We start from the raw sequence: 26,000 nt of genomic DNA on the forward strand, positions 1-26,000 counted from the left end.
TATATTCACCTAGTTGTGCTTGCGTGGGGTTGAGCTTTGGCTCTTTGGTAGGTGGTCGCTTGTGCTTAAGAGGCCCAGTAAGCACAGCTGACCACCTGCCATTAATAATGACGCTCTCAACCAAACCTGTTCAGAAACCCTCACCATCAAGACTCCAATGTACAAAAACTGACTCTGGGAGGCTTTCAAAAGCAGTGTCACAGGAAAGCAGTGGCACAGACTTTACAGGAAACGAAACATCATGCATCAACACAGAATAAAATAAATGGATAAGCACATAGAAAAGTGTACGAACGAACATATGCGCCGGTTACATTGCGCTCCCACACCCACCCACCCCCAGCCACTGTGGCACTCACCCACCCCCAGCCACTGTGGCACTCACCCACCCCCAGCCACTGTGACACTCACCTACCCCCAGCCACTGTGGCACTCACCCACCCCCAGCCACTGTGACACTCACCCACCCCCAGCCACTGTGGCACTCACCCACCCCCTAGCCACTGTGGCACTCACCCACCCCCTAGCCACTGTGGCACTCACATCACTGCAAACCAGATATAACAATCTTCTACAACTTATAATACTCCTGGGTGGACGGACGAGCACAGTAGACTACAAAGGGAACTGCAAGATGAGCTGCAAGATCTATGCAAAACAGAGTACACCAAAAAATAGGATGACCTAATAAGCTAAATTCAAGTCGATTACAGAAACCCAGGAAAGTTCTAGAAAAGAAATAAAAACCCTGATGGGAAACTGAGCCGAAGAAACACTCCACATCATCGTCCTCACCTCATTGTAGGTGAGTACATCAGAGACGCCTCGGGAATTAATCAGTACGAGGACAGAGAACATGAACAGGAATTTAGAAAGTTCTTGGAAAAAAAAAATATTCTGGAAAACGCTGAAGAAATTGTTAACTTTTGTCCCATAAATGAAAAGGAAATTATAAATCTAGTCGATAACAGAGCTGCAACATTACTTACAATGCAAACAGTAAACCTTTAACAAGATTCACAATGAGTGCCGTCTTATGAAACATAAAACCACTGAACCTTTAAAAAAAAAACATTTAGAGGTTTCACGAATAAGGCGCCGGGCAATAGCAGAATAAATAAAATTGTATTAACCAACCCAGCTACCAGTGACTACAATGTATACTGCACAAGTATATTAAATGCATACTACAATCATACTACGAATCATATATACTCATACACATCCTCTCCCTCCCCCAAGGCAGAAACGAGAAACGGGTAACACCTAGTGGGCCAGCCAGAGGCTTAGGGCCCGCGCAGGAATATCTCTGAAAACCAAAATAAACAATGGTACACGGGCTGTCTTCCGGACGGAAGCACCTGAGCTGAAGGTGCTCCTGGCTCTGGGTTAAGATAGCTGGCACCATCACAGTGTACCGAGGTGGACAGAGTACTTGAGTTGACAGAGTACCAGGGTTGACAGGTTACCAAGGCCAGGGTTGACAGATTACCAGGGGCAGGATTGACAAAATGCCAGGGTTAACAGAGTACCGGATTGACTGAGTACCAGGGTTGGCAGAGTACCGGGATTAACAAACAGCATCGACAGAGTGCTAGATTTGACAGTACCGGATTAGACAGAGTACTGGGTAAGACAGGGTTGACATAAGGTAGAGTGGGGGAGACGAGGGCAGGGAGAAGACGGTATAGAGGTGGGGGATGGAGTGGGGTGACAGGGAGGGAGAGAGGGGGAGGAACCCGACACCTTGAAGGTGCCTCGTCCAAATGTGCTTTTAGCTGTCTGTCTCCCCCTGAGCGGTACACACAAGGCCCTGTCCCCCAGGCTGGCTCCAGGGCACCACGACTCATCCGGTGTCGTGTCATTAGGGTCATTGTCCCGCGCGTGTCAGCTCCACTGCCGCTCTCTCTGCACCTGTGGATTCTGCCCACCTCCGAGCAACATGGTCACGCCGCTAGCGCGCAACCCTGCCCTGTGATCAGTGATCACCTGGGCTCACACCTGAGCTCAACACCACGTCTTGCATCACGTGTGTTCATCTACCTGTTGCATCGCGTCCGCTGCTTCAGTTTGACGGCGGAGTTTGTCGTGACTACAGGACGCTTGGGAGGCTGAGGTTGGCGGCTGGCCAGGCAGCCGAGGGAGTGTTGGATACGCCCGCTTGTCTATATTCCTGAATCTAGGAGGACCAGCTGAGTTCCAGGCTCCGGGTTCCCACGGCATGGGAGTCCCGCCGGCTGCAACCTGGAATCTCGGAATATTACCGTTCCAGTGGATTTCGTGTGGCGTCGGATACCACCGTTCACATCCCCCAGCCGCAGCTCCTGCTGGCGCTGAAGAGGGCGCCACTAGCTAAGCATATGTTCATCAACAAGGAGCTTCAAGACTCCACAGCATACCCTACCCAGTGTTCCTAGGGTGGGGCGGCGCTGTGTGTGGTGGGAGAGAGAGGTGGGCCAGAGGACAGGTGGGGAGAAGAGAGGGGGCCAAACACAGAGAGAAGAACGTGAGGGGGGGCCGGCACCTCGTTGGCCCCCCTCCCTCTCTCCAACCCCTCCCCCCCCCCCCACGCCGCATCCAACTTACTTATCGAGTAACAAATGAACTGCGAGACGCGTCAACCTCAGATAATCACGCCTTAGAACCCGTGTTTTATGGCGGCGTGAGGCAGCCCTCAGCTCCAGGCCTCGCCTGCAGTGTGCCAGTAACGCACACGGCTGGCCCTGGGGGGGGGGGGGGTAACGAACACGGCTGGCCCTGGGGGGGGGTAACGCACACGGCTGGCTCTGGGGGGGTTGGTTGGTTGGTAACGCACACGGCTGGCTCTGGGGGGGGGTTTGGTAACGCACACGGCTGGCTCTGGGGGGTTGGTAACGCACACGGCTGGCTCTGGGGGGGGGGTTGGTAACGCACACGGCTGGCTCTGGGGGGGGTGTTTGGTAACGCACACGGCTGGCTCTGGGGGGGGTAACGAACACGGCTGGCTCTGGGGGGGGTAACGCACACGGCTGGCTCTGGGGGGGGGTTGGTAACGCACACGGCTGGCTCTGGGGGGGGGTTTGGTAACGCACACGGCTGGCTCTGGGGAGTTGGTAACGCACACGGCTGGCTCTGGGGGGGGTTGGTAACGTACACGGCTGGCTCTGGGGGGGGGGTTTGGTAACGCACACGGCTGGCTCTGGGGGGGTTTGGTAACGCACACGGCTGGCTCTGGGGGGTTGGTAACGCACACGGCTGGCTCTGGGGGGGGGGTTGGTAACGCACACGGCTGGCTCTGGGGGGGGGGGGTTTGGTAACGCACACGGCTGGCTCTGGGGGGGGGGTAACGCACACGGCTGGCTCTGGGGGGGTAACGCACACGGCTGGCTCTGGGGGGGGGTAACGCACACGGCTGGCTCTGGGGGGGGTAACGCACACGGCTGGCTCTGGGGGGGGGTAACGCACACGGCTGGCTCTGGGGGGGGGGTTTGGTAACGCACACGGCTGGCTCTGGGGGGTTGGTAACGCACACGGCTGGCTCTGGGGGGGGGGTTGGTAACGCACACGGCTGGCTCTGGGGGGGGGGGTTTGGTAACGCACACGGCTGGCTCTGGGGGGGGGGTAACGCACACGGCTGGCTCTGGGGGGGTAACGCACACGGCTGGCTCTGGGGGGGGGGGTAACGCACACGGCTGGCTCTGGGGGGGGTAACGCACACGGCTGGCTCTGGGGGGGGTAACGCACACGGCTGGCTCTGGGGGGGGGGGGTTTGGTAACGCACACGGCTGGCTCTGGGGGGTTGGTAACGCACACGGCTGGCTCTGGGGGGTTGGTAACGCACACGGCTGGCTCTGGGGGGTTGGTAACGCACACGGCTGGCTCGGGGGGGGGGGGGTTGGTAACGCACACGGCTGGGTCTGGGGGGTTGGTAACGCACACGGCTGGCTCTGGGGGGATGGTAACGCACACGGCTGGCTCGGGGGGGGGGTTGGTAACGCACACGGCTGGCTCTGGGGGGTTGGTAACGCACACGGCTGGCTCTGGGGGGTTGGTAACGCACACGGCTGGCTCTGGGGGGATGGTAACGCACACGGCTGGCTCGGGGGGGGTTGGTAACGCACACGGCTGGCTCTGGGGGGTTGGTAACGCACACGGCTGGCTCTGGGGGGATGGTAACGCACACGGCTGGCTCGGGGGGGGGGGGGTTGGTAACGCACACGGCTGGCTCTGGGGGGTTGGTAACGCACACGGCTGGCTCTGGGGGGTTGGTAACGCACACGGCTGGCTCTGGGGGGATGGTAACGCACACGGCTGGCTCGGGGGGGGGGGGTTGGTAACGCACACGGCTGGCTCTGGGGGGTTGGTAACGGACACGGCTGGCTCTGGGGGGTTGGTAACGCACACGGCTGGCTCTGGGGGGTTGGTAACGCACACGGCTGGCTCGGGGGGGGGGTTGGTAACGCACACGGCTGGCTCTGGGGGGTTGGTAACGCACACGGCTGGCTCTGGGGGGTTGGTAACGCACACGGCTGGCTCTGGGGGGGGGGTAACGCACACGGCTGGCTCTGGGGGGGGGTAACGCACACGGCTGGCTCTGGGGGGTTGGTAACGCTTCATAATGACATAACCAAAAAGAGTGAAATTCTTTGGAAAGTTTTCTTGAGTACGAGTTATTATCCAAGTTATTTTGTTTATTTGGCGGAGGAACTGAAGAGTCTGAAGATATGCACAAAGGACAAGGTGGACAAGGCAAGGAGGATAACTTAGACCAAGAAGACAAGTAGGACAAGGCTACTATGACACGCCTGCAGTGATAGTACCCGCGGTACATACAAAGGTTATATAAAATCCATAAAATATATATATATATATATATATATATATATATATATATATATATATATATATATATATATATATATATATATATATATATATATATATATATATATATATATATATGTCGTACCTAATAGCCAGAACGCACTTCTATGCCTACTATGCAAGGCCCGATTTGCCTAATAAGGCAAGTTTTCATGAATTAATTGTTTTTCGACTACCTAACCTACCTAACCTAACCTAACTTTTTCGGCTACCTAACCTAACCTAACCTATAAAGATAGGTTAGGTTAGATTAGGTAGGGTTGGTTAGGTTCGGCCATATATCTACGTTATTTTTAACTCCAATAAAAAAAAATTGACCTCATACATAATGAAATGGGTAGCTTTATCATTTCATAAGAAAAAAAATAGAGAAAATATATTAATTCATGAAAACTTGGCTTATTAGGCAAATCAGGCCTTGCATAGTAGGCTGAGAAGTGCGTTCTGGCTACTAGGTACGACATATACATATATACATATATATATATATATATATATATATATATATATATATATATATATATATATATATATATATATAACTGAAAACTCACACCCCAGAAGTGACTCGAACCCATACTCCCAGGAGCAACGCAACTGGTATGTACAAGACGCCTTAATCCACTTGACCATCACGACCGGACAAAATGAGGTGATAGCCGAGGCTATTTGAACCACCCCACCGCCGGCACTCGGATAGTAATCTTGGGCATAGCATTTTCCTGGGGACCATTCAGGCTTGTTCGCATATATATATATATATATATATATATATATATATATATATATATATATATATATATATATATATACATATATATATTGGTAGCAGTCTTTTTTGTAAACATATGTTGTTGAATATGACCGAAAGGGTAAGATTAATAATTCTAACACGAATCTTCTCAATATTTCTTCCGTTCTTCTTCACTGTCGAAGGTAATTGATAAATTAACTCCAAAATTCATTCTTTGTTCCTGGTCTGACGCCTGAACGCGTTTCGTAATGTTTATTACATTTTCAAAGACTTAGTTTACACATAAAATACATTCATACTTATACTCGTTTTGGGTGAGGTGATATGGCACAAAACTTTTGGGTGAGGTGACACAGCTATGACAGAATACGAAACAATGGATATGAGAACATAAGAATTGAAGTAACTACAGAAGGCTTATTGGCCCATACTTCCTCTTGCTGCTTCCATGTTGGTTCGGGGTCTTGAAGTGGGTAGAATATAGTTGTGCATTAATTGGCTGTTGATTGCTGGTGTTGACTTTTTGATGTGTAGTGCCTCGCTGATGTCGAGTTTCCTGCTATCGCTGTATTTATCGATGATTTATGTGTTGCTTGTTAAGATTTCTCTGGTGATGATCTGGTTGAGAGAAGAGATTATATGTTCCTTGATGGAGTCCTGTTGTTTGTGCATAGTTAATCGCCTAGAAAGAGACGTTGTTGTCTTGCCTATATATTGAGTTCTTTGGGGCTTACAGTTCCCAAGCGGGCATGTGAAGCCATAGACGATGTTGGTTTCCTTCAGGGCGTTCTGTTTGGTGTCTGGGGAGTTTTTCATGAGTAGGTTGGCCGTTTTTTTGTTTTTGTAGTAAATTGTCAATTGTATTTTATGATTTTTGTCTCTAGGGATAACGTTCCTATAAATAATAGCTTTCAGGACTCTTACCTCCGTTTTATGAGCCGTCGACAAGAAGTTCCTGTAAAACAGTCTAATAGGTGGTATAAGTGTTGTGTTAGTTGGCTCTTTGGAGGTTGCATGGCGTTTCACCTTTCTTTTTATGACGTCTTCAACAAAACCGTTGGAGAAGCCATTGTTGACTAGGTTGCCTTACACCCTACAGAGTTCTTCATAGACTTCCTTCCATCCTGAGCTGTGACTGAGAGCCCGGTCGACGTAAGCATTGACAGCACTCCTCTTGTACCTGTCTGGGCAGTCACTGTTGGCATTGAGGCACATTCCTATGTTTGTTTCCTTAGTGTAGACTGCAGTGTGGAAGCCTCCGCTCCTTTCCGTGACTGTTACATCTAGAAAAGGTAATTTCCCATCATTCTCCATCTCGTAAGTGAAACTTAACACAGAATTCTGCTCGAATGCCTCCTGCTGCTGCAGACGTCTGCAGCAGCAGGAGGCATTAAAGCCGGACTCAACAACGAAGCCGAACGTTAGAATAGTTAAATTATGACGCAACGGACACATGAAGGCTAGTTGGCTGGGGCATACAGAGCTATAGACCTCACTCTCCCGTAGTCACTCACAAGCAAGTAGTTATAGATAAGTACACTCCTGAGAGAGCGCAGGTCCCGGCTGACTAGAGTGTCTCCTCGGAGCGAGAAGATAGAGAGACGTGTAAGGGCTTGGAGAAGGTCGTGACCCCACAGCACACTACACAAGGTAGCAGTGGCCAGCAGACGACGCCCGAGCACCTGCCGGCAGGGCTCTCAAGGCGTCACCTCAAGTGCTTCAGACGGGGTCCTTTGACAGGCAGCACTTGTGACCTCTGACCAAGGTGTCTTTTTATACTTTGATTTAAACAGGATTTTTGCTCCGATTATTCGTTCTTACTTTTGTGTTTGTTGAGAATGGTACTAAATAATATGTTTTGTTATGGATTTGTACTCGTGTATTTTATGTTTGAATGTATTTAGTCTCCGTTTTCACTTTCACTCTCGATTTCATATTTTCACTCTGTTTTCACTTTTTACGGCCGTCTTCACGGGCTTCAATGTGCGACTTGACTCGTCTACACTTCAGGACAATTGATGATCTCCCTTGATAGACTGTGGGCTGATATTATAAGTGGGGTGGACAAGGCTCATGAACTCACAGTTAGGCAAAAACGCATCAAATTAGACGCTCGTCAAATCGCGAGGAAGTGCTGATATTTGTAAGTGCTTTTGGGACTTGAGTTTTAGCTCTTGGGTCCCACTTTTGAACCATGAGTTCCTGAACTCTTTAAGTGTTTCTGAACCCTTTGATTGTTCCCGAACCCCTTTGATTGTTCCCGAACCCCTTTGATTGTTCCCGAACCCCTTTGATTGTTCCCGAACCCCTTTGATTGTTCCCGAACCCCTTTGATTGTTCCCGAACCCCTCCATGAAACCGTTGATTGTTCCTGAAACCTTTGATTGCTCGTAAACAATTGGAATGCTCCTGAACCCTTTGATTGTTCCTAAACCCTTTGATTGTTCCTGAGCCCTTTGATTGTTCCAGAACCCTTTGATTGTTCCTGAACACTTTGAGTTCAGTCATATATGCTTATAAATCAATGCATGAGGCTGGCCTCCACCACACTTTGCTTCCTGGTGTATTCCAGTGCTGGCGGCCCTGGAGCTGAGGCAGGCCTCCTCCTCCTCCCTTCTTGTGAGAGTAGAAACGCTCCTCCAGACCCGTGGTATGGGACGCCTTAGCTGTCTTTGGGCGGTCTAGGAACGATTTTATTTCAGTCCTACCTGCTCTGTAACGGCTCAGAACGATTTATTTGCGTCCTGCCTGCTTTGTAGCGGCTAAGAACATTTTATTTGTGTCCCCCACCGACTTTGTAGTGGTTAAGACCGCTATATTTGTGTCCCAAAGATTAAGAATATTTTAAATGAACTTTCGTACAGTGTATTAGCAAACAACCGCTTTAGTTGAGTCGTCCCTGTGGTCTATGGGCGTGAGGAAGCATTTTTCCTTGTCTTCCTTCGTGGTGCCAGGAAATGTTCTGGCTGCCTAGACGTTAGGCTGCGAGCAGCCGCGTCTAACAGCCTGGTTGAGCAGTCCAGCAACCAGGAGGCCTGGTCGACGACCGGGCCGCGGGGACACTAAGCACCAGAAGCACCTCAAGGTAACCTCAAGGTAAGGTAAGGTCTCTTCACGACTATTAATGTTTTAGGAAAATCACTCTTGACAAAAGTGCAAGAAAGGGAAGAATGCCCCAAAACACGTCAACAACAAGATAAACAAGGGAGGAAAGATAAATAAAGAAGATGCCTAAGGTAAAAACCCGTAGGAAGGAAGGAAGGAAGGAGAGAGAAAAAAAAGAGCCGCACGAGGGAGGCAGTGGAAGGGATTAAGGAAGAAAAGGTGTGCGTGTGGGAAAGGGAAAAAAATGTCATTGTTTTTTAAGGAATTAGGGACTAGATGTAGGCAGCGTCTTGATCACGTCGGGCTAGACTGTTTAAGACAGGACGAGGAGGGGAGGGGGGGGGAGGGAATGTGAGGGTTGTGTAAAAGGGAAAGTGAATAGAGAACTGGATGGAAGTTCATAGACTTGAGAAGAGAGGGGAAAGGAAAGAAAGAAAATAATCTAGGAAAGAAGGAGGAGGAACGGAGAACAAGGACAAAGTGGGATATAAGAATGAACATGAACAGGAGAGAACGGAATGAGGAAATGTTAAGGGAGGCGGGGGGGAGGCATGGGTTGTGACACAAGAGTAATTTGGGGCATATAGAGATAGGGAGTGATGATTAAGCCGGATGTTAAAGTGGGGAAAAGGATGATGTATTTGCCGGATGTTCAAGTGAGAAAGGATGATGTATGGGCCGGATGTTCAAGTAGGAAAAGGATGATGTATGGGCCGGATGTTCAAGTAGGAAAAGGATGATGTATGGGCCGGATGTTCAAGTAGGAAAAGGATGATGTATGGGCCGGATGTTCAAGTAGGAAAAGGATGATGTATGGGCCGGATGTTCAAGTAGGAAAAGGATGATGTATGGGCCGGATGTTCAAGTAGGAAAAGGATGATGTATGGGCCGGATGTTCAAGTAGGAAAAGGATGATGTATGGGCCGGATGTTCAAGTAGGAAAAGGATGATGTATGGGCCGGATGTTCAAGGGGGAAAATGGGTTGAATGGGAAGAGGAGAGGCTGCGGGGAACCCCAAGTAAACATGAGGTCAACCTTGGGAGAAATGGGGTGAAATTATATGAGTGGTAATGGAGAGGGATGTAATAGGGGAAATGTAGAGGTATAATGTGCGTCACCACACGCATCTACGTCACACTGATGTGCGTCACCACACGCATCTACGTCACGCTAATGTGCGTCACCACACGCATCTACGTCACGCTAATGTGCGTCACCACACGCATCTACGTCACGCTAATGTGCGTCACCACACGCATCTACGTCACACTGATGTGCGTCACCACACGCATCTACGTCACGCTAATGTGCGTCACCACACGCATCTACGTCACGCTAATGTGCGTCACCACACGCATCTACGTCACGCTAATGTGCGTCACCACACGCATCTACGTCACGCTAATGTGCGTCACCACACGCATCTACGTCACACTGATGTGCGTCACCACACGCATCTACGTCACACTGATGTGCGTCACCACACGCATCTACGTCACGCTAATGTGCGTCACCACACGCATCTACGTCACGCTAATGTGCGTCACCACACGCATCTACGTCACGCTAATGTGCGTCACCACACGCATCTTCGTCACACTAATGTGCGTCACTACGTCTTAACTAATTAGAATGCGTCATCCACGACGTCACAACTGCTGTACGTCTCTATGCCCACCCCGTCACAACGGCTCGGGGTGCAATCACTTCACACACACGACAAAGACCTTAATTACGTTCCCCTTCCTTTTTTCCCCTCTTTCCTACACTCCCCTTTCCACTCCCCTCCCCCTGTTACATTCCCCCATTCTTCCCCTCCCTCCTACACCCCTCTACACTCGCCCCCAACCTGGCACAACACACCCCTACTTAGCACATCTCTCCCCAACACCCCTGTTTTCTCCCCTCTAGCCCTCCCCACAACCCAGGGGGAGCACCAGACCTTGATCACCTCTTCCCCTCCCCCACCCCCTCCTCTCCTCCCCATTCCCCCTCCCTCCTCTCCTCCCCATTCCCCCTCCCTCCTCTGTCTCCCCTCACCACCCTCTTCCCCGTCACTCAACTCTCCATCTATCAATCAAAACGAAATCGAATTCTTTGTCCAAACCCCCGCTCCTGTGCCAGGTAAGTTACGGGCTCACCATAGCCCGTGCTACTTGGAACTTGTTCCGATTAGCTGAATCTATAACAACAATAACAACTTTGTCCAAGGTCAGGTGCACGTACAGGGACAGGTTCCCGGATAGGTGCACGAATAGGTGAAGGGATAGGTACAAAGATACAAAGACAGGTACAAATACAGGTTCAAGTACAGGTACAAAGACAGGTATAATGCGGTTACTTCTACCCATCCTCCTATAATGAAAGTATATATAGCACCAATATGGTCGAAAAAAACAAAAAAACTGATATCCAAACGTAAACATTACTAAGCCTAATATAGCGCATATTTGCACTATATTAGGCCTAGGATTTTTGTACAGGTTATATGTTCTTTAGTTCCAATTCCAATTTTCTAGAATGTCATTTGAGGTAATTCAGTGGTACAAAATGTGAACTTTGGAAGGTTCAAAAGTACATATTGTCACGTTTGACTTAATTGTTGCTCTTAAGGTCTATCATTTTAGAAGGAATGGGTGAGTAACTTGCAGAGAAGTCCTTGACTAGCTCCAGAGATGGCTGCAAGACTCTAACTCTGACAAGTGCGAAGTAATGAGGTTAGGAACAGCAATGAGAAGACCCCGAAGCTGTACAGGATAAGATTCAAACAACTTTCTAAATCAGAAAAAGAGAAAGATTAGTGAGTATATAAGCCTCAAGAGTGAGGACAAAGTAGACTACAGGACAGGGTACAAGTGACAGGATGAACAACCCAGCGGGTTTTCTTCCTATTGGGGAGTGTTGTACATGCTGCTATGGCGGTATGTCCACTCACAGGATGAGTGGCGCTGCCCAATAAACTCGCCCCTCGGGGCAAAATTTAAAAAAAATTTAAAGGGTGTACCCCCTCCCCCCCCCCATCTGCATGCCGTGAATCCTCGAGTGTGTAACCCAGGCCTGGAACCCCCCATTTGAAAAGGCAGAAAATGAAACTACCCCAAAGTCCAACGAACCGTGTCGTTCGTTCGAACCTTATCGAACGAACGACACGCTTCGTTCCGCTGCTGAAAGGATTTAACTACGGTCAACGACTGGGAAATGTGTAACACCACCCTTTTGTACCACCACTCTTTTGTACCACCACTATAATGTGTCACCACTATAATGGTTACTAAACTAATAATGTAAACACTACTTATCCTGAGTAACACTTCCCCATTGGTTGCACTTGGTAACACTGTTATGGGCTGACATTTGATGGTTACACCGGGACTACAAAGTACACTGCCAACAAGGAGATGCTAACACAGGATGAAATACGCTGCCACCATCTGCCTTTGACCATTGAGACTATATCAAGCAACGAGGCAAGAAACATTGCTTGACTTGGAGAGTACTTTCTATGACTGTCATTAATTATGGAAACGGTTGTCAGCCACTATATCCAAAAGGCTAAGAGGATTCAACAATTGACACAGACGGGAAATTTAACATGAGTTTTATTGAGACCAAAATTATGTCAATCACCACTTATAAATCTTATTCTAACACTGGCAAAAAGTTAAGAAATTTGGACATGGAACAAAACCTCAGAGATCACACCCATTACCTTAAATCCTCTGTCTCTCTCTGGCTGAGATGTTCTTCACAGCCCTCTCTGGGCCCCGGTGTCCGGCACTCTCTATCCCTAAGTCCCTACAGGACCTCTATATACAACCCCCACAGGGGGGGAGGGGAAGATCTGCTGTTGCTAACTACCCCAAGAATGTACAAACACTCAAGAAATATTTCAATAAGCTTGTTTGACATTCACCATACACTCTTCAAGAGAGGAGTTATTAATTACGTGTGTGACTGACCTCTGACCTGGCCAAAAAGGGGGAGATCCAGGGATGTTTACACATAAGAATCTGGAGTCTAATTTCCTTGCATGAAATATTACATACTTGAAACTATGCTGACTAAGACTAACCCAGGAATTTTTAATCAATATACAAGATAAACCGGAGGTCATCTGGGCTGACCTCTTGGAGAAGGCTTCCCTGGGTGGACTGGGAAATGAACCTCAGCAAGTTGAGGGAATCAAACAGGGATATGATAACAACGTTTAAAATATTTATGGGGAATTATTTACTGAAACAGAAACCATTTTCAGGTAAGAGCCAGTTTCCGGAAACTAGAGACTCAAATAACCCGGGAAGATATGCCAGGAAGAATATCTTCATCGGAAAACGAGCAAACAAATAGAATGACCTATATATGTTCGTAGAGACAAATTCAATAAACAGTTTTGAAAGAATTCTTACACGAAACCTTTCCAACCAATAGTGCGGCTTAGGAGCTGACGCTCAGCCTTGCACGCGCATCTAGGTAGGTATGGGCATGTGTACTGACCACAGAGATATAGCTCCGCCAAATAAGGATTTGGCTTACGTCATTTGGACGCCATCTTGAAATTCCTGGCGCACAGCTCCAGGAGTGTGGAGAATATTTGTTATCTTTAAATTACGGTTTAAATCAAGTTAAGTCAGATAAGTTTTCACTCGGAGAGATAACAAGATGAGTGGCGCTGCCCAATAAACTCGCCCCTCGGGGCAAAATTTAAAAAAATTGAATTTATGCTTTTCATATATAAATGCTAAAAATGACCAAATTTCTGATAACAAAAATACACTGAAACATATCAACAGTAATTGATATTTTGTTCATTTATTATTCACCCCATATTCATCTCGTGGGGGGTTGTTGACCCCAAACCCATCCCGTGGGGGGTAATGGACCCCAAACCCATCTCGTGGGGGGTTGTTGACCCCAAACCCATCCCGTGGGGGATAGTTGACCCCAAACCCATCCGGTTGGGGGTAATGGACCCCAAACCCATCTCGTGGGGGGTAGTTGACCCCAAACCCATCTCGTGGGGGGTAGTTGACCCCAAACCCATCTCGTGGGGGGTAGTTGACCCCAAACCCATCCCGTGGGGGGTAGTTGACCCCAAACCCATCCCGTGGGGGGTAATGGACCCCAAACCCATCTCGTGGGGGGTAGTTGACCCCAAACCCATCCCGTGGGGGGTAGTTGACCCCAAACCCATCCCGTGGGGGGTAGTTGACCCCAAACCCATCCCGTGGGGGGTAGTTGACCCCAAACCCATCCCGTGGGGGGTAATGGACCCCAAACCCATCTCGTGGGGGGTAGTTGACCCCAAACCCATCCCGTGGGGGGTAGTTGACCCCAAACCCATCCCGTGGGGGGTAGTTGACCCCAAACCCATCCCGTGGGGGGTAGTTGACCCCAAACCCATCCCGTGGGGGGTAATGGACCCCAAACCCATCTCGTGGGGGGTAGTTGACCCCAAACCCATCCCGTGGGGGGTAGTTGACCCCAAACCCATCCCGTGGGGGGTAGTTGACCCCAAACCCATCCCGTGGGGGGTAGTTGACCCCAAACCCATCCCGTGGGGGGTAGTTGACCCCAAACCCATCCCGTGGGGGGTAATGGACCCCAAACCCATCCCGTGGGGGGTAGTTGACCCCAAACCCATCCCGTGGGGGGTAGTTGACCCCAAACCCATCCCGTGGGGGGTAATGGACCCCAAACCCATCCCGTGGGGGGTAATGGACCCCAAACCCATCTCGTGGGGGGTAGTTGACCCCAAACCCATCCCGTGGGGGGTAGTTGACCCCAAACCCATCCCGTGGGGGGTAGTTGACCCCAAACCCATCCCGTGGAGGGTAGTTGACCCCAAACCCATCCCGTGGGGGATAGTTGACTCTAATCCCATCCCGTGGGGGATAGTTGACCCCAAACCCATCCCGTGGGGGGTAGTTGACCCCAAACCCATCCCGTGGGGGGTAGTTGACCCCAAACCCATCCCGTGGGGGTGTAACGGGGGTGGGGGGGAAAATATCTCTATCTTGTCCATTATTCCACCCCCCAGTTAACTAACGAGGCCGGGGGAAACAGCTCTCTCTAGTCCGTTATCCCGTCCCCAGTTAGCTAACTATTCTAGAGCACTCCCAGAGTTCCTAAGGCAGCCTCTCTCGTTCAACACCTTGTAACCTAGGTATTCGACTACCTAGGTGCTAAGACTACAAGGCGCCGTCACTTGATCAGCTACCCGAAACTCTAGAGAGAACTCTAGAATACAGAATCATTGCCACAAACGTATAAGAGGAAACGAAAGGAAAGAAATGAAAAGTGAAGTAATTAGTGAGGGTTTGGGGTGAGAGGTAGAGAGGTGGGAGGAGCGAGGAGGGTCATTAGTTGAAAGTGAGAGTTTAGAGAGGGGTGGAGGGAGAGGTGTAGATAGGTAGAAGGAGAAGAGTAGATAGTAGAAGTAAAAGAGTAGATAGTAGAAGACGAAATGCTGCCACCATCCATTCTAGACCATTACATACAAGACAAGGAATGGAACTTGCCTGTATCACAAAATTCTCAAAAGATGTTATGAGTTCATTATTAGTATGTTCCCTCTGTACCATGTATCAACTCCAAACATGTATTCATTAATATCATGAAACCAGTAACCACAGAGGCTTTCTCACCTCATCTCAAAGCTCTAGGGAACAAAGTTAAACACAATTTAAATAATAAATTCATAATTATATTTCCCATGAAGTATCATAATTTAGCAATTAAATTAAAATGTTCCAGTTTAATATGCAAAGTGAGTCATCATCCAAGAATTCGAGAACCCTACAACTTGACTGCCCCTGATCATCACACAACATATGTAAACACGACCAAGTCACCTTAATGTTCACTCACCGAGGACTGAGTCTAAGTTGAATAGAGAGGGGGGGGGGTCAGTAGTTGACAGAGACTCCCGCCCTGCCGGCCGACAGCCTCCCTGCTCTGCTCGTCTGCTGTTCTCTTGATTAATGCTCCTTTCTGGATAGCTCTCCGAGTTTATATTGGGGAACCTAGTAGCTAACTCCGCCCACAAATAGATAGCCTCCGGCACTACCAAGCCACTCCTTAAACGTCGGCATGTTTGAAGGCTACCAGACTACAATTAAGAGCTTAGCGGAAGCAAGGTGAAATTCTCATGATCTGACCTCAGGTCACTTGAGGTCATTAACGCTTTGAGGTGTGAGATCTCAGGCAGACAACTGGCGCCTCTCAGATCCTTGTCTGTGACTCGTGTACTCTATATATATTTTAAATAAACTAACCCAAACACTTTTACAGTGTTACATCTCCCCTTCTCCCCGAAATAAAGTTTTTGCAACACTGCTAAAGCAAGCTAGCTGTGTGCAACAACTTTATTAACGAAAAAAAAAATACATCCTAGCTAAACAAATATACATCACCCTACTCTAAAAAAAATGAAATATATAGACAGACGTCCATTGTCTCTGGCTGGGCGACGTCACTGCTTGGTCTTGTAGATAATCCTGTACCACATTTCTTCAACACAACTGCCTCCGTCGCTTCTCCGTCGTTAACGCACAACAACACTTGGTCAACCCGAAAGCCGTTACTACTTGAACTGAGCACAGGACCGTGGAATTCGGTTGTCCCAGCTGATCTGTAATTGGCCCTACGTCAGTCACCATGAGAGACGTATATTGGGGTTCTTCACAGCTATAGGGACTACAAGTTTCGAGACCTTCATATAGTTGCCAACAGTAGAAATCCCATCCTACTCTTCTTCCTCCCTGTTGCTCCAGCACGCCTCCTTCAGAGAGCTACTTCTGACAGCCACATCAAGTCCGCACGACACAGGATGAATCACTCAACAGAGCAACATGCTTGTAGGAGGGGCGGCCAGTTAAGGCAAACGATCCTGTCTTGCAATTACGCTCCATGCAATGATGCTGATACCAGCAAGGGACACGAGGCATCGTGTCTCACTCAGCTTGGTCTTATCTTCTTCTTCTTCTTTCTTCTTTCTTCTTTTCTTCTCTCTTCCTTCTTCTCTCTTCTTTCTTCTCTCTTCTTTCTTCTCTCTTCCTCCTCCCATGGGTCTTTGACAAGCGACCTGGGGTCCATTGGGGTCCGTCCGTCCTGGGGTCCATCCTGGGTAGACCGATGTTGGTGGGACAGACTGGAGTCGTTGTTGCTCCTCTTCCATCTTTACTGGGTCGTCTGGGGTCGTCTGCAGAACGACCTGGGGTCCACTGGGGGTCCGCTGGGGTCCGTCCGTCTTGGGGTCCAATGGGTAGACCAATGTTGACCGACCGAGAGGGCTGCATCTTGGGGTCCCCTGGGGTGGTGATGGTGGTGGAGCCATGACCTCCAGGTAGGGGCTGGTCGTGGTGGTGGTGATAAACGCCCCTGAGTATGGTACACAGCAGCCGTCTCCCTCTTTTGTATGTGCGTCTCTCCTCTCTTCTGGCTCCCACCTGTGGGTGAACAGAAAGACGACAATACCCGTGTTCCATCTTGTTGTGTGACCCTGTAGTTTGTATAGGGTTCACACAGTCCAATTATAAGCTCTCCTCCTGGCAACAACTACACTTAAATTTTAATAATCCAATTACCCCTGAATGATATTGACTTGGTGGAACATAAAACAGTAACAGAGTAAAGTTAGAGAAGAGAGAATAAGATCGTCACTACTTTTAACTTGTCACAAAAAATTTCAACACTAATAGACAAAACACTAGCCTAACTTAACTGTACCTTTCCTAATCTTAAGTACATAATTAACCGCCGTTACTCCCACCCTTAACCTACAGCCACCTACGTGACCCAGAGTGTTTCCCTAGCTTCTCCGCCGGAAAACAACTCCAAACTGTTGCCACCCCTGTGACCAGACTATCTAACGTCGAGCGTCCCCAACGTGAAGTCTACTGACATACTAAGGCTCCCCCTAGCATGCTGTACAAGACCAGTACACCTCGGGTTATTGCGTTCAAATGGAGTAAAACAGTCGATCGCAATAATCTGAGCAGAACCACTAAAAACTACTTAAGAACTACACCTGCCACTCCCCACTGACCTGGAGACCAGCGGTGGCTGGGTGTCCCCGTGGGACATGCGAGGTCACCTGTCACACTCAGCTGACCTGCACTACCAACACCGCTAAGTTCCAAAATCACCAAATCTTATCACTAACATAAATCACTACACACGCAAGTTCTGGTGAACATTCCCTGAACTACACAAAACTCACAAAATCGCTAAACCACAACACCAGAGAATCACTATCTCCTAACCTGAAAAAACGTTAAATCGCGAAATTAAACACCTGTCAAGATCTCCCTGATAGCGCCTGAGCGGCAAAGAGACACGTGGGACTGAACAATGTTGAAAGAACACCATCTACCTACAACATTGTTCAACACCGCTGCCAACATTGTAACGGGGGGTGGGGGAAATGGCGCTATCTTGTCCATTATTCCACCCCCCAGTTAACTAACGAGGCCGGGGGAAACAGCTCTCTCTAGTCCGTTATCCCGTCCCCAGTTAGCTAACTATTCTAGAGCACTCCCAGAGTTCCTAAGGCAGCCTCTCTCGTTCAACACCTTGTAACCTAGGTATTCGACTACCTAGGTGCTAAGACTACAAGGCGCCGTCACTTGATCAGCTACCCGAAACTCTAGAGAGAACTCTAGAATACAGAATCATTGCCACAAACGTATAAGAGGAAACGAAAGGAAAGAAATGAAAAGTGAAGTAATTAGTGAGGGTTTGGGGTGAGAGGTAGAGAGGTGGGAGGAGCGAGGAGGGTCATTAGTTGAAAGTGAGAGTTTAGAGAGGGGTGGAGGGAGAGGTGTAGATAGGTAGAAGGAGAAGAGTAGATAGTAGAAGTAAAAGAGTAGATAGTAGAAGACGAAATGCTGCCACCATCCATTCTAGACCATTACATACAAGACAAGGAATGGAACTTGCCTGTATCACAAAATTCTCAAAAGATGTTATGAGTTCATTATTAGTATGTTCCCTCTGTACCATGTATCAACTCCAAACATGTATTCATTAATATCATGAAACCAGTAACCACAGAGGCTTTCTCACCTCATCTCAAAGCTCTAGGGAACAAAGTTAAACACAATTTAAATAATAAATTCATAATTATATTTCCCATGAAGTATCATAATTTAGCAATTAAATTAAAATGTTCCAGTTTAATATGCAAAGTGAGTCATCATCCAAGAATTCGAGAACCCTACAACTTGACTGCCCCTGATCATCACACAACATATGTAAACACGACCAAGTCACCTTAATGTTCACTCACCGAGGACTGAGTCTAAGTTGAATAGAGAGGGGGGGGGGGTCAGTAGTTGACAGAGACTCCCGCCCTGCCGGCCGACAGCCTCCCTGCTCTGCTCGTCTGCTGTTCTCTTGATTAATGCTCCTTTCTGGATAGCTCTCCGAGTTTATATTGGGGAACCTAGTAGCTAACTCCGCCCACAAATAGATAGCCTCCGGCACTACCAAGCCACTCCTTAAACGTCGGCATGTTTGAAGGCTACCAGACTACAATTAAGAGCTTAGCGGAAGCAAGGTGAAATTCTCATGATCTGACCTCAGGTCACTTGAGGTCATTAACGCTTTGAGGTGTGAGATCTCAGGCAGACAACTGGCGCCTCTCAGATCCTTGTCTGTGACTCGTGTACTCTATATATATTTTAAATAAACTAACCCAAACACTTTTACAGTGTTACAGGGGGTAGTTGACCCCAAACCCATCCCGTGGGGGGTAGTTGACCCCAAACCCATCCCGTGGAGGGTAGTTGACCCCAAACCCATCCCGTGGGGGATAGTTGACTCTAATCCCATCCCGTGGGGGATAGTTGACCCCAAACCCATCCCGTGGGGGGTAGTTGACCCCAAACCCATCCCGTGGGGGGTAGTTGACCCCAAACCCATCCCGTGGGGGATAGTTGACCCTAATCCCATCCCGTGGGGGATAGTTGACCCCAAACCCATCCCGTGGGGGGTAGTTGACCCCAAACCCATCCCGTGGGGGATAGTTGACCCCAATCCCATCCCGTGGGGGATAGTTGACCCCAAACCCATCCCGTGGGGGGTAGTTGACCCCAAACCCATTCCGTGGGCGGTAGTTGACCCCAAACCCATCCCGTGGGGGATAGTTGACCCCAATCCCATCCCGTGGGGGGTAGTTGACCCCAAACCCATCCCGTGGGGGGTAGTTGACCCCAAACCCATCCCGTGGGGGGTAGTTGACCCCATACCCAACCCGAGGGCGATATAGCGGAAAAGGTTACAGAGGCACACACACACAGGGCTCAGGGACTGAACCTCCAAATTCATTTTTAGCTAAGCAAGCCACAGTCCAAGAAGCTGGCTACCCAGTTAACGTATACACTAATGATAGACCATTCTTGTGTTGTTATAGACCAGGTGCTCACGGTCCCAGGTACGGTCTGTCGTCGACTGTAACTGCGTGGCCCCCGCTGGGGGTGTAACTGTGGCCCCCCTGGGGGTTTAACTGTGGGCACCCCCTGGGAGTGTAACTGTGGGCTCCCTGAGGGCGTAACTGTGGGCTCCCTGAGGGCGTAACTGTGGGCTCCCTGAGGGCGTAACTGTGGGCCCCCTGGGGGCGTAACTGTGGGCCACCCTGAGGGCGTAACTGTGGCCACCCTGAGGGCGTAACTGTGGGCTCCCTGAGGGCGTAACTGTGGGCTCCCTGAGGGCGTAACTGTGGGCCACCCTGAGGGCGTAACTGTGGGCTCCCTGAGGGCGTAACTGTGGGCCACCCTGAGGGCGTAACTGTGGGCCACCCTGAGGGCGTAACTGTGGGCTCCCTGAGGGCGTAACTGTGGGCCACCCTGAGGGCGTAACTGTGGGCTCCCTGAGGGCGTAACTGTGGGCCACCCTGAGGGCGTAACTGTGGGCCCCCTGAGGGCGTAACTGTGGGCTCCCTGAGGGCGTAACTGTGGGCCACCCTGAGGGCGTAACTGTGGGCCCCCTGAGGGCGTAACTGTGGGCCACCCTGAGGGCGTAACTGTGGGCCACCCTGAGGGCGTAACTGTGGGCCACCCTGAGGGTGTCTCAAGCGGTCAACACACACATGCATATGTTGACCAATATATTAACACGTAACGAGATAATGAGAACAAATACACGTGACAAAGTGTGTGTAAACTGCCGTGTCTGCTCTTGTAACAAAAATAAATAAATACAAAAAAAGTCCGTCGTGTAGTTGCCCGAATCACCACTTTTGACACTATACTTTTTTTAGTTTTATTTCTATTTACATTTTTCTTAATTTTTTTTTTGTCATGTTTTGCTAAATTGTGTATCTGCGTCTTTTATCTGTACAATAGTTTGTAATTGATCAATTGTAATTGTAATTGATTTGTAGTGTCAATCTCACTGAGATAACATCTATCATATTTTGTCTTTAGCAGTGAAAGTCTTTTCTTAGAAAATAAATGTCATGTCCATATTATCTACCTCTGGTTATCTTGAGGTTATCTTGAGTTGATTTCGGGGCTTTAGTGTTCCCGCGGCCCGGTCCATGACCAGGCCTCCACCCCCAGGAAGCAGCCCGTGACAGCTGACTAACACCCAGGTACGTATTTACTGCTCGGTAACAGGGGCATTCAGGGTGAAAGAAACTTTGCCCATTTGTTTCTGCCTCGGGCGGGAATCGAACCTGCGCCACAGAATTACGAGTCCTGCGCGCTATCCACCAGGCTACGAGGCCCCTGGTGCGGACAGGTACACTCCAGACATTTTTTTAATAATATTTTTTTAGAACGACCAAGAGCCAGATTCACGAAGCAGTTACGCAAGCACTTACGAACCTGTACATCTTTTGTCAATCTTTGGCGGCTTTGTTTACAATTATTAAACAGTTAATGAGCTCCGAAGCATCAGGAAGCTGTTTATAACAATAACAACAGTTGACTGGGACGTTTTCATACTTGTAAACTGTTTAATAAAAGTAACCAAAGCCGTCAAAGATTGAGGAAAGATGTACAGGTTCGTAAGTACTTGCGTAACTGCTTCGTGAATCTGGCCCCAAGGTAGGCTACTCGGTTTTGAAGTTGATAAGTATAAATGTGTGTTCCACTGATGTCTTTATAGGTGTGTGTGTGTGTTGGGAGGCAGGCTGTGCTACCTACCCCCATTTGGGGTTCAGGTGTGTGTGTGTGTGTGTGGTGGGAGGCAGGCTGTGCTACCTACCCCCATTTGGGGTTCAGGTGTGTGTGTGTGTGTGTGGTGGGAGGCAGGCTGTGCTACCTACCCCCATTTGGGGTTCAGGTGTGTGTGTGTGTGTGTGTGGTGGGAGGCAGGCTGTGCTACCTACCCCCATTTGGGGTTCAGGTGTGTGTGTGTGTGTGTGTGTGTGTGTGTGTTGGGAGGCAGGCTGTGCTACCTACCCCCATTTGGGGCTCAGGTGTGTGTGTGTGTGTTGGGAGGCAGGCTGTGCTACCTACCCCCATTTGGGGCTCAGGTGTGTGTGTGTGTGTGTGTGTGTGTGTAGTGGGAGGCAGGCTGTGCTACCTACCCCCATTTGGGGCTCAGGTGTGTGTGTGTGTAGTGGGAGGCAGGCTGTGCTACCTACCCCCATTTGGGGCTCAGGTGTGTGTGTGTGTGTGTGTGTGTGTGTGTAGTGGGAGGCAGGCTGTGCTACCTACCCCCATTTGGGGCTCAGGTGTGTGTGTGTGTGTGTGTGTGTGTGTTGGGAGGCAGGCTGTGCTACCTACCCCCATTTGGGGTTCAGGTGTGTGTGTGTGTGTGTAGTGGGAGGCAGACTGTGCTACCTACCCCCATTTGGGGTTCAGGTGTGTGTGTGTGTGTGTGTGTGTGTGTGTGTGTGTGTGTGTGTGTGTGTTGGGAGGCAGGCTGTGCTACCTACCCCCATTTGGGGTTCAGGTGTGTGTGTGTGTGTGTGTGTGTGTGTGTGTGTTGGGAGGCAGACTGTGCTACCTACCCCCATTTGGGGCTCAGGTGTGTGTGTGTGTGTGTGTGTGTGTGTGTGTGTGTGTGTGTGTGTGTGTGTGTGTGTGTGTGTGTGTGTGTGTGTGTGTGTGTAGTGGGAGGCAGGCTGTGCTACCTACCCTCATTTGGGGCTCAGGTGTGTGTGTGTGTGTGTGTGTGTGTGTGTGTGTGTGTGTGTGTGTGTGTGTGTGTGTGTGTGTGTGTGTGTGTGTTGGGAGGCAGGCTGTGCTACCTACCCCCATTTGGGGCTCAGGTGTGTGTGTGTGTGTGTGTGTGTGTGTGTGTGTGTGTGTGTGTGTGTGTGTGTGTGTGTGTGTGTGTGTGTGTGTGTGTGTGTGTGTTGGGAGGCAGGCTGTGCTACCTACCCCCATTTGGGGCTCAGGTGTGTGTGTGTGTGTGTGTGTGTGTGTGTAGTGGGAGGCAGGCTGTGCTACCTACCCCCATTTGGGGCTCAGGTGTGTGTGTGTGTGTGTGTGTGTGTGTGTGTGTGTGTGTGTGTGTGTGTGTGTGTGTGTGTGTGTGTGTGTGTGTGTGTGTGTAGTGGGAGGCAGGCTGTGCTACCTACCCCCATTTGGGGCTCAGGTGTGTGTGTGTGTGTGTGTAGTGGGAGGCAGGCTGTGCTACCTACCCCCATTTGGGGTTCAGGTGTGTGTGTGTGTGTGTGTGTGTGTGTGTGTGTGTGTGTGTGTGTGTGTGTGTGTGTAGTGGGAGGCAGGCTGTGCTACCTACCCCCATTTGGGGCTCAGGTGTGTGTGTGTGTGTGTAGTGGGAGGCAGGCTGTGGTACCTACCCCCATTTGGGGCTCAGGTGTGTGTGTCTCTGGTATCAGCAGGTACCCCTCACCTTTCCCCTCCCCCGTGATCCTGGTACTCTCCGGTTACCACCAGACTCCCTCCTCTGGTATTCACCGGGTCCTACCTAACAACCACCACCTTTGTCGCGGACCACGCCAAGGCTGTCTGCCTGGCCCGCGCGCACCTCCGTACAAGGCCCCGTCCTCATGGCCCCGATTTAAGTAGTAACTGCCTAGGACGTTCGGCCTTAAGAGCGGGCGTGGGTTAGCAGGGTGTTGAGGCGGGAGGGAGGCATTACAGAGCAAGGGGTTCACCGGGGCTCATCAATAGCGCTGTTCAGAGCCAGGTACACGTTTATCAGCAACCTGTCCGGCCAGATACGCGCCTCGGGTTACCACCCCCGCGGCTGTGGGGCCTGGGGGTACAGGGGGGGGGGGGGCGCTAGGGTACAGGAGGGGGGCGCTGGGGTACAGGTGGGGGCGCTACGGTACAGGGGGTGGGCTAGGGTACAGGGGGAGGGCAAGGGTACAGGGGAGGGCTAGGGTACAGGTGGGGGGCGCTAGGGTACAGGAGGGGGAGGCGTTAGGGTACAGGTGGGGGGCGCTAGGGTACAGGTGGGGGGCGCTAGGGTACAGGGGGGCGGCGCTAGGGTACAGGAGGGGGCGCTGGGGTACAGGAGGGGTCGCTAGGGGTACAGGAGAGGGCGCTAGGATACAGGAGGCGGCGCTGGGGTACAGGAGGGGGCGCTAGGGTACAGGAGGGGGGCGCTAGGGGTACAAGAGGGGGCTCTAGGGTACAGGAGAGGGCGCTAGGGTACAAGAGGGGGGTACTAGGGGTACAAGAGGGGGCGCTAGGGTACATGAGGAGGCGCTGGGGTTCAGGAGGGGGCGCTAGGGTACAGGAGGGGGCGCTAGGGTACAAGAGGGGGCGCTAGGGTACAGGAGGGGGCGCTAGGGTACAGGAGGGGGCGCTAGGATACAGGAGGGGGCGCTAGGGTACAGGAGGGGGCGCTAGGGTACAGGAGGGGGCGCGAGGGTACAGGAGGGGGCGCGAGGGTACAGGAGGGGGCGCGAGGGTATAGGAGGGAGCGCTAGGATACAGGAGGGGCGCTAGGGTACAAGAGGGGGCGCTAGGGTACAGGAGGGGGCGCTAGGGTACAGGAGGGGGCGCGAGGGTACAGGAGGGGGCGCGAGGGTACAGGAGGGGGCGCGAGGGTATAGGAGGGAGCACTAGGATACAGGAGGGGGCGCTAGGGGTACAGGAGTGGAGGGAGGGGGGGTGCAGGGTGAGGGGTATTGAGGTGGGGCTTATGTGTATTTATTCATTTATTTATTTATTATACATTTTATACCCATCCTGTGGGCGGTGGTGGAAAGGGTTACAGTGACACACAATGGGTTCAGGAACTGACGCGCGCCCGCGCGCGCGCAAGCACACACACACACACACACACAAGCTGGAGAATCAGGCAGGAATAACTGATAGGGCGCTCCAGTGCATAAGGGAGTACCTAAGCAATAGGAAGCAGAGAGTTACAGTGAGGGGTGAGACCTCAGACTGGCGTGAAGTTACCAGTGGAGTCCCACAGGGCTCTGTACACGGACCTATCTTGTTTCTGATATACGTAAATGATCTTCCAGAGGGTATAGACTCATTCCTCTCAATGTTTGCTGACGACGCCAAAATTATGAGAAGGATTAAGACAGAGGAGGACAGCTTGAGGCTTCAAGAAGACCTGGACAAGCTGCAGGAATGGTCGAACAAATGGCTGTTAGAGTTTAATCCAAGCAAATGTAATGTAATGAAGATTAATGTAATGTAGGGAGCAGGAGACCAGATACAAGGTATCATTTGGGAGATGAAATACTTCAAGAGTCGGGGAGAGAGGAAGACCTGGGGGTTGATATTACGCCAGACCTGTCCTCTGAAGTCCATATCAAGAGGATAACATCAGCGGCATATGCCAAGTTGGCTAACATAAGAACGGCATTTATAAACTTGTGTAAGGAATCTTTCAGAACTTTGAATACCACGTATGTCAGACCAATCTTGGAGTATGCGGCTCCAGCTTGGAGTCCATATCTAGGCAAGCATAAGACTAAACTGGAAAAGGTTCAAAGGTTTGTTACCAGACTAGTACCCGAACTAAGGGGTATGAGCTACGAGGAGGCACTACGGGAATTAAACCTCACGTCACTGGGAGACAGAAGAGTTAGAGGGGACATGATCACCACATACAAGATTCTCAGAGGAATTGATAGGGTAGATAAAGACAGACTATTTAACACAAGGGGCACACACACTGGGGGATACAGGTGGAAATTGAGTGCCCAAATGAGCTATAGAGACGTTAGATAGAATTTTTTCAGTGTCAGAGTAGGAGACAAATGGAATGCATTAGGAAGTGATGTGGTGGAAGCTGACTCCATACACGGCTTCAAGTGTAGATATGATAGAGCCCAGTAGGCTCAGGAACCTGTACACCAGTTGATTGACGGTTGAGAGGCGGGACCAA

The 26,000-nt window shown here is 50.2% G+C and overlaps 1 protein-coding gene across 1 annotated transcript; it reads right to left on the minus strand.

Moving 5' to 3' along the window:
• Nucleotides 1–20,145: 20,145 nt before the first annotated feature.
• LOC138367272 (proline-rich proteoglycan 2-like) lies at nt 20,146–20,817 on the minus strand. The gene has a single exon (XM_069328689.1). The coding sequence runs from the start codon at nt 20,815–20,817 to the stop codon at nt 20,146–20,148; it is 672 nt and encodes a 223-aa protein (XP_069184790.1).
• Nucleotides 20,818–26,000: the final 5,183 nt, after the last annotated feature.

This window comes from Procambarus clarkii, chromosome 21 (genome assembly GCF_040958095.1).
Source record: "Procambarus clarkii isolate CNS0578487 chromosome 21, FALCON_Pclarkii_2.0, whole genome shotgun sequence".
Taxonomy (NCBI): domain Eukaryota; kingdom Metazoa; phylum Arthropoda; class Malacostraca; order Decapoda; family Cambaridae; genus Procambarus; species Procambarus clarkii.

Coding starts and splice junctions, on each gene's coding strand:
- LOC138367272 (XM_069328689.1), bottom strand. CDS start 20,817: ATGCATGTGTGTGTTGACCGCTTGAGACACCCTCAGGGTGGCCCACAG.